Source organism: Leucopleurus acutus (genome assembly GCF_964270905.1).
Source record: "Leucopleurus acutus genome assembly, chromosome: 19".
Lineage (NCBI taxonomy): Eukaryota > Metazoa > Chordata > Mammalia > Artiodactyla > Delphinidae > Leucopleurus > Leucopleurus acutus.
This window is the reverse complement of record NC_139161.1, coordinates 47,500,887-47,516,374: the sequence shown is the minus strand read 5'-3', so window position 1 is coordinate 47,516,374 and position 15,488 is coordinate 47,500,887. Positions and strand designations below refer to the sequence as shown.

The window sequence follows — 15,488 nt, the reverse complement described above, 5'->3', positions numbered from 1 at the left end:
GACTAGAATCAGGGTAAGACCTATCTTCAGTGAGGTGCTTTTGCTCTACACCAGGAAGCCTACCTACCAGTTAAATCTCAAAGACCTGCAACTTTCCACCAATATGAGCCATGCCCATTTCAGTCCATCTCTGAGGCAAGTGAATCATTAAGGCTGGATTGTCGTCACTTTGTCTTCACTGATTTGAAAGATTTTAGATGGACCCTAAATATCACCTATTCCTTAGATCAGGGGTCTGCAGACTTTTTCTTTCTGTAAAGGACTTTTAGGCCATCTGGCCTCTGTCACTTTGCCATTATAGCTAGAAAGCAGTCGTAGAAAACAACAAATGAGCTTGCTGTGTTCCAGTAAAACTATTTACAGAGGGGGCAGCAAGCTGGTTGTGGCTTATGGGCCATAGTTTGCTGACCCCTGTCTTAGATTGCTGTAGTTTTCGTACGTTTTTTTCCTCCTTCAGTCAAATCTTGAAATATTAACTAAATGTGTTCTTGGTGTGTTTGAAAATATTTGAACACAAGGTCCCTGTACTCCATCTCAGTACTTGGTTTCCCTGGTTTTATTTATATGAAGTTATGTGTGTTTCCTGCCCTGAGCTCACTGGAATCGTGCAGCAAATCTGGATCAAAGGAACGTTGGCAACTGTTGATGCCTTTCATGTTAGAAGGCAAACTAGAAAAGCAGTCACCTGGGGTTACAGCAGCTGACTAGGTCACACAGCTCCCTGATGTCTCCTGTTTAATGCCATTTGGGCTCCAATTTCTTTCTCATTATCACTGGAACTCACTGGTGAAGGTGAACTGGGTAATCTTTTGCTCCTAGATCAATTCTTTTTTTTTTTTTTTTGGCTTGTAGATCAATTCTAGGTTTGACTAATCTGTACCAAGATCATGATTGACCTTGGGAACTACCCAGAGCTAGGGAACAAACCAGTGTGTTCCTCAAGTTCCCTGGGAGTGAAGAAACTGAAGTAACCACATTCAGTCCTCTTTACAGATGGTGCCATAATTTACTTGTGCACTTGCTCCTGAGGATGTGGTATATGGTTGAGAGGCTGGGAACTGATGGACTCTAAAATAGTACCTTGGTGGTGAAAGAATCATCACTCTCTCTCCTTTACAAGGTGTTAGTGAGGTCTGCCTCATAAAAGGAAAGGTTAACTGCTTCATAGTGCTTTAGGTCCTTTATAAGTTCTTTCTTTTTCATTAGTATGCAGATGAGGATTTTTTTTTCCATCTATAACTTGAATTTTGAAATCAGTAGTGTTAGAACTAAGTTATTACTGCACTCACTGATTAGTACATTCCTTTGTGTCTTAAAATTGTAACATTTCTGGGGCAAGTATTCAGTTTTGCTTTCTTTGTCTTTGAAGTAGTACACCAAGCTTCAAACCTATATGCATCCCCTGGTCTGGCCTTGGGGAATTCTGCTTCAGAGTGTTGTTGCTTAACAGGAAGAGGAGCACAAATTATGGTGTCATGTCTGACTTGGAGAAAGAACTGGACTTAATGGAGCACCATGTTCCTAGACTGCCCCATCCCCTCCTGCACTCAGCCCCAGGCTCGACAGCTACCCTTTCTTCCACCCTGTTGGAGCTCGAGGGCCTCATGTGTTCTAAAGGATAGTCATGTTGCCTTTGGGACTTGTCTGTTCTTGACCCCCAACAGTCCCCATGTGCTTTGAATATTTTGGAAGAAAGAACCCATAGGGTATTAAACATAGGGTATTTAATTAATTAATTTTTTTTTTTTAGGGTATTTAATTTTAATAAGGTCTTCCTCAAAGTATTTGTACTTCAAGGCAGCTTTGTGCAGGTTAATTAGCCTATTAACCACTTACAACTTTCTTCTTTTATCCATTTAAAAATCAGAATCGTTTCAGAGTCATAACACAGCTTTTTTTTTCCCACCCTGTGGTGGTTGGACTTCTCTGCCAAGAACCTAAGCAACTGTAAAAAAAGATTTTGGATTCTGGAAGATGGTGTGCTTTTCCTGAGCCCTTCTCTGTAGGGTAGAACCAAGAGAGTGTATACATCAGAGATGTTGTATGATGTCAGACTCTGATGTTGTCCAAAGGACTAATTTGCACTTCATTCGTCCCCCCAGTAACATCTTGCCGTATGGGAGCCCCAACTCATTTCTCCCTTTGAACTCTGAAGGAAGAAAGGCCTGAGGGCAGGTCAGCAGGTTTTGCCCTGTTTGTGGAGAAGCTAGTGTGGTTTTGTGGTGCTGATTAACAGCAAGGGGGTGGGTGGTCCACACTTCTACCTGCCCGTCACTGAGGGCTCTTTGGGATGTGATTTGAGACAACACTTTGAATGCTTAAGAATAATGGCAATCTTATAGTAAAAGAGAGGTGTTTAAACCTAGATTTTGGTATCAAGTAGAATGGTGGGCTTAAGGATGTATCCTGAAGAACGATCTTTTACAAAACACCTAGAAAAGCTGGATAAAACATAACAAACATTCCTTTCTTTTCACTTTTTAATTTAGATATGAAATCATTTGGTAGAACGTACCAATCCTAAGTATATAGCTCAGTGAGTTTACATGTATATATACATGTGACAACCACCCAGATGAAAGTATAGAACATTTTCAGCACTCCAGAATGTTCCCTCATGTTCCTTGGGTGTGTTTCTAATATCAGTAAAATGATGGATTCAGATATGACAGCTGGGATGTCATTAAACCAGCTTCTTGAAAGAAACTGGCCCCTTCATCCCCATCTGGAGGAGAATCTAACATGAGTGGCAATTTAGATTTTTGACATGAGCAAACACATCCCCGCAAATGTTTTCTTCTTTCTTAAGTTCAGGGACTTGTTATTATTCTGGGTCCAGCTACCTGAATAGCACTTTAGTATAACATGAGTGTTTTAACAGATAGTACAAATAAATAACAAAAACGGCGGTGGGAGTCCTGCACTTGATATAATTTACTGTATCATAGCAAGGGGCTAGCAGCACACGGGCAATTATTCCAGTAACGTGTTGTGTGTGTGTGTATGTGTGAAGAGTGGGGAGTCAAAGGTAGTTGACAGTTCAGAAACAAGGAAAATTCACTAAGGAATAGTCACATTATGGAGTTTATGTAGAGGCTAACTTCTTGCAACACTGCAAGAATTTTATTTTATTATTATTATTTTTCATATTCTTTCCCTCGCACTTTTTTAAAAAAAATTATTTGGCTGCATTGGGTCTCAGTTGCAGCACTCGGGCTCTTTCGTTGCGGCACGTGGGGTCTTAATTACGGCGTGGGGGCTTCTCTCTAGTTGTGGCCTGCGGGCTCAGTAGTTGTGGCGCGTGGGCCTAGTTGCCTTGCGGCATATGGGATCTTAGTTCCCCAATCAGCGATCGAACGCGCATCCCTTGCACTGAAGACGGATTCTTAAACACTGGACCACCAGGGAAGTCCCAAGGATTTTAAAAAGAAGAGAACAAGTGAGATAGTCTGAGAACTAGAATTGGGGATATAGGAAGAAATCTTTTAGATTGTCTTTACTACCAAGGAAATTTTCACTTGATGTTCCGGGCTTCCTCTCTTCAAAGACTGAAAATTTTTGCTTGTCATAGTTGGCCTGCTCAGATGTCAGGAACTGTATTGGAAGATTGCTGGGAATAAACAGAACCCTGGTGCTAGCAGCCTATAGGAACTGGATCTGTTTGGAAAGATGTACATGCACTATCATTTTTCCCTCTCCTCCCCTTACACCATTAGCCTTCACTATCAACAGATCAAGCTGCTTTTTCTCACACTTGTGTCTTATCCCTTGTCTCTCTAATATCCGATGGTTTCTGTCTTCCTTTTCTCAGCATCCTATGACCCCCACAACCACTTTAGGCCTCTACGGTTTTCAGATAATTCTTTAGGAAACTGTAGACTGGCCAGTAGGCAACCTGTTTCCTCTGTGAGTGAGATCAAGCTGGTTTAAGAGAAGGCCCCGGCCTAGACTTGCGTTGGCTTTGGCCAGTAGTTGGCCTGCATTCTTAGGGAAGGAACCCTCAGGGCTGTGGGAGCATAATTTGAACGTTCTTGGTATAGCAGAAAGAACATAAATGGGCTTGGGAGCCAGGTATTTCTGGCCTCAAATCTCAGCCCTGTCATTGGCTTTGTGACCTCAGGTATAATATGTAATTGCTCTGAGCCTCAGTTTCTCATACGTAAAATGAAAACAATTCCTGTCTTATAGGGGTATAATGATTATTAGAAAATAATTTATATAAAATGCTCTCTATAGTACTTTATGAAAAGATAAATATGTAGTAGTTATTAATTTAATAAAACCAAATGAACAGTAATGTTTAGAAACAACTTGCCTGCTCAAAACGCAGATGTTCATAATTAAAGGATAGTCATAAAGTTCTTTAGTCCAGTGACATTTGGGGACTTACCTCACCATTGTTAAATACTTTGCTACAGGATGAATCCATTCATCAGACCTTGCCTTAAGATTCATAATAAGGTAGAGGTATATCCTAGATTGTCAAAATTATCTGATGTTGCAACAGGAAGCTTTTTGTAACAGCAAAAACGTGATGTCCCCTTATTGTTAATGGACAAGTACCAAGTGGCATTGAGGGAGCAACAAGGTCTGTCAGTACATGGTGGGGTGGGAGTGGGGGGACTGGCAGGCAGTGGCCTGCCAAGTAAAACTTGCTGAAGAAGGTGGGGTCTTTCAGGGAGCTGATGGAATTTGGAGTCTTGGCCTGTACCTGCTCAAGTGGGAAAAGCCTTGCCTTGGTAGGAAGGTGATGAGAACACTTCATTTTCTGGGACCAAATGAAGTATGCTTCCCATGATTGCCTTCTGCTCTACAAGCAGCAGCAGGCCAGGATATGTGTACGAGAGTGGGCTGGGGGTTTGTGCTGCTATATGCCAGGGGTAGGAGGGCCAGTGTGGGTCAGGCAGGGAGCTAAGAGTAGTGGGTACAAAGATAAGAAATACTAGATCATTCTAGGTAGGGTTGCTCCTCCAGAGACAGTTGAGATTTCTAATCATGTTTTAGGATCCCTTCTATCTTCTGTACTCTGTGTTTTTCTGCACTGCTAAAATCACTTCTTCCTCCTGCCTGCATTAACCACAAGTAATCGGTCTGGTGGCTGGGGCTTGGGAGGCAGCGAATAGCCATTTCTGTGATATCAGCCCTAGAGCAATCACGTGGGCAGGGTATGGCTAACCAGGAATGGAGTTTTTCAGCTTGCATTCGTAACTGGAAATAAAGTGTTGTCCTTATTCTCCTCCTGCAGGTCGGTGAGCTGGTAAAGGTTACGAAGATTAATGTGAGTGGTCAGTGGGAAGGGGAGTGTAATGGCAAACGAGGTCACTTCCCATTCACACATGTCCGTCTGCTGGATCAACAGAATCCCGATGAGGACTTCAGCTGAGTATAGCTCAACAAACAGTTTTGCTCACAGATGGGAACAATCTTTTTTTTTTTTTCCAATTGCCATCTATACAATTTTCTTACAGATGTCAAAGCAGTCTAGTTTATATAAGCATTCTGTTACCTGTGATCTCTTTTAGACTGAACTACTCCATCCCTAGTCTTATTTACCATATTCAGGGTACGAAACTGGAGGGCTAGTGTGTTAACTTTTGAATTGGCAATTTTAGATGGTAGCAACGTTGCCTGAGTGTATCTGAAGGGATAGGTATCTTGCCTTCTTTCTCTCAGGCAATACAAATCAACCTGTGGAAAACTGATGGACAGGAGAGAAGTGTTGCACACTGCTTACCCTGATTTATTCAATGGTTTTATTTTCATTCTGAAATCATGCTATCAAATGGCAATAGACTGTTCCCTTCCACCCCCATGAAGTAATCATGCACCGTGTGATAGTACCCAGTGGGATTGCGTTTTCATTTATACAACATGACCATTGTATGACTCATTCTGACAGTTCAAATCCTGAGAATTCTGAGGACACTACAAGAGGCATTTGTCTTCCTTCCCAGTCAGTGCTTCATACTTTTTCTTGGGATTCTTTCAAGCCTTGTAATTCTTTTTCCCCAAACCTACAAATAGGTTGATTCTCAAGATAAGTGTTATTTTCATTCCAGATGATAAGCAGGGTGTGCAGAGCACTTTATTCAGTGCATAGCTTTAAGCCAGTATTGGATTCACTGCATGGACAGCCAAACTCCCAGCTCTCTGCCATCCCTCAAGGGGTCATAGTAGGTTCACATTGCTACCACAGCTAAATAGACTCCTGGCTAATGGGATCCAGCAGGGCCATTCTCCTGAGTGCCAGTATCCTATCAGGGGACTCTGGAATTCGTCACTTGTGTGTAGAGTGGAAGGACCAATCACTTAGAATATTCCATAGACGGTTGGGGGGCCAAATTCTGCCCTTTGCTTTATGTACAACTTGTATAAAAGTCAAGTTAAAATTACATGAGTTTGGGGATAGGGTTAGTGGTTTGAAAAATGTTTGAACCAATCATGAATTACTTATGTATTATTAATTTCATATGGCCAGAATAGTGCTTGAAGTACATTACGTTATAAACTGCCTTCATTTGGGGCTCTTTTTCTTTGTGTTCAAGTTTAGTTTACAAACCCTTTTAAGTATGGAGTGGTTTATATGGGGTCAGGTGCTCCAAAGAATTGACTTTTAAGACCAGAAATGATCTAGGCTATTTAGACTACAGTATGAAACTTTCAAAGTTAGTTCGCAGTCTAGAGGCACTTAACTGGTCTGTGGTGTGATATGACCAATAGAAACACCTTGTTTTTTGCTTTGGGCCTCATTTTAGAAAAGTAATGTAGCTTTCCAATTGTTTTGCATAGGTTAAGATTAATTTGTGTTCATTGAACATATGCCAAATCATGGTATCCCAGTGACTAGCACAATGCCTGGCACAGTTGGTGTATAGATACTTGTGTGAGTGAATGAGGGTTGTGCAGAAGCTCATTATATGGCACAGGGAAGCCAGCTGGCACAGGATTACGTACAGTACCACAAGCAAACTAATGAGTTGACGCTAATTTAATATATTTTTACCTCACACTAAGGTAATGCTTGATAAGGACCTTAATACTCGACTTTTAAAATGTTAGCACAGTGCTATGCACATAGTGGGTGCTCAATGATGTTGAATGGACAGATTTGCAATACTAGACTTAATTCCATCTGACTACTCTGTTAAATTTTCAGTTAGAGCATAGACACTGTAAAATCCAAATACACATTAAATCTTGGTTTCCTAAAATGACATTTAAAATATTTGTAGAAAAGCTTTGTCACAACTGATTTGAATGTTTGTATTTTCTTTTGCTTCAATTTTGATATTGGCTTGTAATGTCTCTTTTCATCATATGTAATATTGGTGGAACATGCAACTCTACCCAAATCGTAAGAATTTCTCAATGATCGGTTGTCCAAAGCCATTACATGAACTGTTGGATTAGATTTGGCTGGGTGTGACAGTTGTTGGACCTTAAGAAATCAAAGGACTTGTTAAAAGTATCTTCCAAAAGCAAATGCTAGAATCCTATTTAAGTGCATATGTACATTATCATAGAGCAAAATAAACTGAAATTGGCTGCTATATTTTATATAATAATTTCTGCAAAAGCCCGTTTTTTGGATACTAATATTTGACATGATTAATTCTTATTAATTTGTTGGAATTGTTTATTGTTAATAATGCAAATAGATAATTTTTAATTATCCTTAAGTAACATTTCACTGTTAATGGTTTGAAATGGATGATAAGCAAACCAATTTGAAATAAAATATGAACATGTGCCATTGTATTATAACACTATACACTTTCTTGACAGTTAAATTTTTAAAAAAATGTTTTTTTTGTAGCATGTATTGTATATGTTTATAGTATATGTAGTAAATAAAAATATGGCCAAATGTTTGGCTTGGTGATCTTTTGAAGAAAGTAATCTTTGAATATTTTTCACAAAAGAGCTAAACCTTTTATGCTTAGGGAATAAGAGGTAAAGAAACAATTATACACACTCTGTGGGTACTCATAAAAGATGGGATCTGTCATTGGTGTTACTTTGAGGAGTCTCCAGAAGTCATGAAATAATGATTTAAGGGGAATATAAGAATGATTATGTAATGATTGGAAAGCTGGAGTGATGTGGACAGATAACATCAAACTTGTCCAGAAATGGTTATATGTGGGTATAAAGAAAATATGGATGTGGTAGGGGCTTTGTAAAGCAGATGAGAAGTGTGGATGTTATACAATAGGTTTTTACAATCGTAGGGTAGATATTCAGTGTAATTCCTTCTTTTTTATGTAAGTAGCACTTTTTTCAGAGTAGATAATTTAGGAAATTTGAAAGAGTTAAACATTATGTTCTTCCCATCCTTTCTCAAAGCACATGTATACTTAGATGCATACACACAGTGTGTGAATATATATACCTAAAAGGTTGATTTTATACTCCATAGTCTTACGTCCTGTGGGTAGTGAAGTTTTAAAATGAAATGGACAAGCTTTGCCAGTCATTTATAGAGTATTCTGCCTTGGATCCAAAACAAACATCTAGTTACTGCTGTATACATAGCAGAGTATCAACCCAGAGTTACAGGAAGCTCTTGCAAGGGGGCCATCTTTGCTGTACACACACTTAACAGCAAGGTGATTTAAGTATGCTTCCACTTTTTATCAATAAGAAGCTGCCAAATCTTGTGATAGGTTGAGTGTTGGGTTCCTTTATATAGCCTGGAGTGCTCATAACAGCTGTTAAATTTTGTGACCCTTATCTTCAGATTAAAGTCTATTCCTCTTACAGATGTGGAGAGAGAAGTGGCCCTGTCCACAGATGAGAATATGAAAATGGTCTTCCAAAGTTTGGCAGGAGGAAGCTAAGAATTTGGAACTCTGCTGCCACACATATCATGAAGAAAAAGAAATGGGGAGGTAAGGTAGGGGACCAAGAAGAGCTAGCTGTTAAGAAGTGACGTTCAAAAAGAGCAGGGCTTAAGGATCCTCTAGGGACACAGGTTGAAGCGAGCTTAACTTGCCTCCCCCTCTGGCTTAAATGTCGCTTTCTCAGAGATGTCTTCCCTGAACCCCTAAATCATGTTTATAATCATCACATCATTCACCTTCACAGAGCTCCTCTCAGATTGTAATTATTTCTGTGATTTCATTCCACCTCCTCTGTTAGACTGTCAGTCAGTTCCATCAGGGCAGGAGCCACATCTAATTTGTTCATTATTCTATCGCCAGAGCCCAGCACAGAGCTTGGCTCACAGTTGGCAGTACATATTTGTTGATCAAATAACGTTTTCCTTAGCAGGGTTTGAGTCTGGGGAATAGGGACCCGACCTGTTACCTCTCAGCTGCTGTCCCCAGTATCCCTGGTCTTATGTATGCTCGAAGGCTGTAGGTTCGTTTTAATATCGGTCAGAATAACACCCATTTCCGAAGGTCTTTCTGTTGTAGAAACATGAAATGCTTGACAAAGCCTAGTCTCAAGTTCTCGTGCTTTCCTGTTCTTTCTTTTTCCATAGAAAAGGAGGTGACTGGATTATTTAGAGGGGATCTATATTCATACAATGAAGATTATTCACTGGGTGGTATTTTAATTTCTAGTTTTGACAATATTTTCAAAAAGGCTGAATTTCATTAACAAAAGTGTCAAGATTATGTCTAAATTATCTTGTTCTAAAATACCAGTTGTAATGGAAGTAGCTTAATATAGCCTAAACAATATTCAAAGTAGTTATTCCTTATCCTGTTGTCATTTAGGTCTTTCAATAACAGACCTCAGAGGAAGCAACTCAAGAAAGCATCTAAGAGGGGCAGGTAAATTCTCTCTGTGCATTATGGTAAAGGGCATGAACCCATTCTAATGTGAAAGTAGGTAGGAAGTAAAGACAAAATTGGCCTGAGTCTGAGGCCCAAGTCCTTTTATGAGCCTTGTGATATAACAAGAGAAAAGGAGAAAGCCAGATCCCATCCCCAAAAAAAGAAGGTAACGAGGAAGTGGTTTATGTAAATTCTCTGGCCACATCTTTTCTCCCACTAGAATCAAGTTCTTCCTCTACTTTCACTTTTTCTTTTGAATAAGAAATTGCCCCAGTTTCTTATTTCCCTTGTTAAACATGCCTGAGGGGTTAGGTTTATGGCTGAACCAGCCAGTTGTTTCTTGTTCCTTAGCAAGCTCTGCCATTTGATCAAGGGCAGTCTTTTTTGTTGTCATGGCAACCAACATTTACATAAGCAAGAACTAGGGGAAAACATTTGTTTGGAATGATTTGTGGTAAATTTCATCGTAATGGAAAGGTAAAACACCAACTTGGTGGGCTAGCAGCTAGAATTGGGAAAAACAGGATGAACTTTTCCGGTTCTTTTTAGTGAGATCTATTTGATAGGTACCACTTTTGGCTATCAAAAAACCCTGATGTCTAGGAAAAAAGGAATACATGTAATGATCTTTAGTTCTGTCCTTGATCACATTTTCAATAGCAATTAGGACATGGTGTATGTGTGGATGCCTGTTCTTCTAAAGCAGAGGTTATTGATCCAGAATCTTGATCCCTGGGGAATCCACAGATAGACTCATAAAGGGTGTGGCAGAGATAGCTCACTCAAAGCCATGTTCTTTTCTTCCTGTGCATCGTACATTTTCCAGGCTTCCTTGTATTACATATGACCATGTGATTGAGTTCAGCCAATGGACTGTGTACAGAAGTGCCTGTACCACTTTCAGGCCTGGCCTGTAGAAACCTTCCACAGGTGTTCCTCCATGCTCTTCCTTTCCATCAGGTGGGAATGGAGATGACACCCAGGGCAAATCCTTCATCCACCTGAGCCCAAAGTGACTACACAGAGAAGGGCCTCTTTGGCTTGGTGACTGGCTTAATTAGCAAGAAATAAACTTTTGTTCAACCATATGTTTTAAGGTCAAATAGTTACATTAGTTAGCCTACTCCGACTAACCCAATTCAACTCCACAAGGGAGTTGAATTGGATAGGTGAGAGGTTGACCAACTGGCAGGTTGTTAGGACTACATGATGCCAAAGCTTTGTTGAAATCGATAAGATGCTTCAGGCACCTCAGATAAATAACTTTTTAGTGTATGTCTGTCCTGTGTAATACCTGAAATTGAAATTTAACTGGGCATCCTGTATTTTTATTTGCTAAATCTGGCAGTTCTATCCCTGGTCTCCCCTTTAGAGAAATACTGCTGCAGGGCTGCTGCTCTTTCCTCCACGGGAATTGAATTCTTCTGAAGGAAAAACAATCCAAACTAGGACACCTAGGGCCAACCAGCTCATTCTGTAGCTCACATTCTTGTCATCTTTGCTAATTGCCCCAAGTGTAAATCCCCCTAGTCACCTCTCATTTTGTCACTGGCATCCTCAAGCTGTACTGGGTCTTCTCTTCTGTCCCCCATTTTTGTACGTTACTCCATCTTTGAAGCTTTTGCCAACCTGTTAGGCTCCCTGCCACTTTACTGTTGCCAATCAAATTTCTCCTCATTTATTAAGGATTTTTGACGTCTGGCTCACAGTGTTTCTTCTTGCCAAGGTCTGCTGTCTTCTGGGGTTACCCATCCATCACCTAGCTTTGCACTTTATTGACCACCTCAAATCCATTATCTTGTACTGTTATATCCCCGGAATCTTAAACATCTTACTCCCTGACCACTACTTTCTAGCCTTCCAGTTCTCTCACTGTCTTCCCAAAGCCTTTGCTCTTCCATTTCAAGGCACCTTCTAGTTCCTAAACTCTTCAGCTATCAGCCATCTACTATCCTTTTTTTTTCTAGCTAGATAATGAAGAAATATATAAAATATTGTCAGGTCTCAGATATATCCAACTGCCCACTGGACACCTTTTGGATATCTTGAAGGCACCTCAAACTCAGTATATTCCAAACTGGATTCATCATCCCTTCCCTTATCTGCCCCTCATACACATTCCCTATCTCAATGTCTATCACCAATTGGCTAAGCCAAAAACCTGGGGACCATCTTTTATTCCTTCCTCTCGAAAGTTCATCACCCCATTTCTAGTCATTTACCAAGTCCTAACTGCTGAGCATCTAAAATCAGTTTACTTACCTTCATCCCCGCTGCTGCTACCTTAGTTCAAACTACCAATGTTTCTCATCTGGATCAGCTCAAAAGCCACCTGGGTGCCTTTAGTTTTGGTCCCTCCAGTCCCTTTGTTATATTGCAGCCTTGGTGAGATTTCTATAATTTATATTAGATTAGATTATATTCTCCTTCACCAGATACCTAAACTCCCTGCAAAGGGATACAGAGCTCTTTATGTTCTAGTTCCTGCTTCTCTCTCCAGCCTCCCCTCTCATCACTTTCTTTGCTGTACTCTGGGCTCTAGCCATACTGAGTTTGTATACTTTTTTACCTGACCCACCTGCTCACCCCTCCAGGCTTTCGTACAGTCTGTACCTCTATCTGGCTCACCTTCAATTACTAGTCTTACCAGACACTCTGATTTGGGTTATGTATCTGTTCCATGTCCTCTCTTGGCAATATGTGCTTACAGTTGTCACACTGAACTGAAATTGCCTGTGCATGTGTCTGTAACAAGACCAAGACTTCTCATTGTATTTCCAACACCCAGCTCTGCTTGACACACAGCAGATACCCAGGGTATGTATTTTGAACAAAAGAATGAAAAACAGGATAGGTGGGCTAGAGGTCATCAAAAGCCAAGTGGGAGCAGTGGGTAGTATTACTCCTAGGGACTTAAAGTTAGTGTCAGTTAGCTTTTGCTGCAAAATAAACCACATCAATACTTAATGGCTTAAAACAACAGTCATTTATCTTAACAATTCTACAGCTCAGCTGTTTGGGTTGGGTTGGGTTCTGCTGGACAGTTCTGGTCTGGTCTAGTCTCACTGATGTATCTGAGGTCAGCTTCTGGTTGGCTGGGGGCTGGCTGGTCTTGGATGGCCCTTAGTTGACCGAATTTAGTCTCTGCTTCCTGTGATCTTCCATCCTCCAACAGAGCAGCCCACACTGGTTCTCATGGCTATTGACAGGGTTCCAAGAGAACAGATGGAATCACACAAGGCTTCATAAGGCCTAGCCTTAGAACTGACACAGTGTCAATTCCACTGCATTCTATTGCTTAAAGCAAGTCATAAGGCCAGCTCAAATTCAAGGAGTGAAAAAATAGATTTCACCTCTTGATGGGAGAAGCTATATAGTCATACTGCAAAGGGGTGTGGATATAGGAAGAGTGAAGGATTGTGGCTACTTTGGAAGCTACACAGCTACCCCAAAGAAACTATTTGACTAAAATGTGTGAAGAAGCACAGATTCCTAGGAAGCATCATCACTGGGTGAGTCAATACCCAAATGTTCATAGTTTTTCTTCATTTTATTTTGTAACTTGAACATTTTGCATGTGTAATCATGATTTTCAGTACCTGCTAAAATAGGTGTTTGGAACTGGACCATGGGGACTGTTTGAGAAGAAAGGCACTTGCAAAAATGTCACTGAGAATGAAGACTCTGACAGGAAGCTTCATAAGGGAAGGGGCTGTGTCCACTTTATCAACTTTTATCTGTAGCATCTCACATGATTAGCACATGGAAAGCACTCAGCAAATATTTGTTGAATGGTTAATAGTAAACGTCTATTTACTGTTGTAAAGGAGAGCTGAATGTCTAGTCTTAACTAGCAGTATGGCTGCATGTGGACATGCAGGTGATGCCCTTTCCAAGGACATGCCGAGCAAGGAGGAGTGGAGCCGAAATCCAACCTGCACTGGGCTAGCCAAGAAGCAGGCCTGGTCCCTGGCTTCATCAACCTGCAGGAGGCATCATTTTAAATTCAAAAGCACATTTTGCTTGCTAAGCATTGAGCCCCTAGGGCTGCATATATGTGGAAAGGGCACCTATTTTATGTCTCAGAAGTGCCCTGTGGGCTAGCAGGGCCCCGATACTCAACCTAAGGTAGCAGAGAAGTGGTTTCTGAGAAATGGAACATGAGGTGGCACAAAATGCACAAAGCAAGAAAAGTAAGCACAAAACACTGTTCTTACAAGTGGATCAAGATAAATGAATGAGGGATTGAGAGAACCAGGAGCAAGAAAAAGAGACTTAGGTTAATATGTCTGAATCAAATTCAGAAACCAACTGAAAGTTAACAGACCAGAACATTGAAGCACCCAAAATGTGATTTGTTTCTGTAAAAGGCAAATCTATACAGAGAGAAAATAGATTAATGGTTGCCTGGGGCTGAGAGTAGGAATGGGGATTGACTGTAAATGCGCTCACAGTTTCATTTTAAGGTGATGGAAGTATTCTAAAATTAGATTGTGGCCGTAGTTGTACAGTTCTGTAAATGTACTAATGGTATATTGAATGGTATGCTTAAAATGGGTGGATTGTATGGTATGTAAATTATATCTCAATAAAACCATTTTAAAAACATTGTCTCTTCAGTGTTAACGTCACTAAAAGCGAACAAGACATTGTCTCTGTTGTGATACAACAGGAAGCTCACAGCAAGCATCACCTCTGAGGCATTCAAACCCCCCAAAATTGACCCTGACTCTAATCCAGCTATTAGTTTACAGGAAATGTGAGGAATAGGGGAACAAGTTAAATAACACCATAAGAAGCTGAAGAAACAAATCCAGGATGGGAGATGTTCTCTAAAACAAATGGCCCAGTTTCTTCTGAAATCAGTGACATGAAAAAGGACAGGAAGGGATATCTGTTATGGATAAAGAGACTTCACAGACCTATCAACTGACGCTCTCTGTGAATTTAGTTTGTATCCTGACTCAGGTAAACCAACTGGAAAAAAACACCAGACAAACATGGGAAAGTGAACACAGGTTGGATATTAGATGATGTTAAGAAATGTGAATCTTCTGGGGTGTAATAATGTTATTGTGATTATACTAACAAAATCTGTTAGTGATACTGTGGGAGACAAAATAATAGTCCCCCAAAGAGGTCTACATCCTGATCCCTGGAACTTGTTACCTTACATGACAAAGGGGGTTTTGCAGTTGTGATTAAGTTGAAGATCTTGACGTGGGGAAATTACCCTGGATTATCTTGGTGGGCCCAGTGTAATCACAAGTGGCTTTATAAGAGGGATACAAGAGGAGTCCGTGAGAAAAAGATGTGACAGTGGAACCAGAGGTTGCAATGAGGCACTTTGAAGATGGAGGAAGGGGCAGTCAGTCATGGAACACAGGCAGACTGAGTTGGAAATGGCAAGGAAATGGAAACCCTTTTAGAGCCTCCAGAAGGAACACAGTCCTGCTGACACCTTGATTTTCTTATCCACCAGAAACATAAAATAATATATTTGTGTGTAAACCACAGAACTTGTAATTTGCTGTAGTAGTTATAGGAAAGTATTACAAATATCTTCATGAATATAGCCTTTTGGTTCAACTGAATTATTTTTAGCACAAATTCCCAGGAGTAGGACTACTGGGTCGTGGCTGTTACCACCATGATTATATTGCTCTCCAAAGGACGTTTACCAATTGTCAACACTGATAACAG

General features: G+C 40.5%; 1 protein-coding gene across 2 annotated transcripts in view; it reads left to right on the top strand.

Annotated features, from left to right (window-relative positions):
• CRK (CRK proto-oncogene, adaptor protein) overlaps window positions 1-11,720 on the top strand; it is a 29,744-nt gene extending 18,024 nt beyond the window's left edge. The window contains exon 3 of one of the 2 annotated variants that reach the window (XM_082861313.1): window positions 5,246-11,720. In XM_082861313.1, the coding sequence (XP_082717439.1) occupies window positions 5,246-5,383 (138 nt within the window). In that variant the 3' untranslated portion in view covers window positions 5,384-11,720. The remainder of the gene's footprint in view (window positions 1-5,245) is intronic. The other variant, XM_082861314.1, reaches the window with a different exon arrangement.
• The last annotated feature ends 3,768 nt before the right edge of the window (window positions 11,721-15,488 follow it).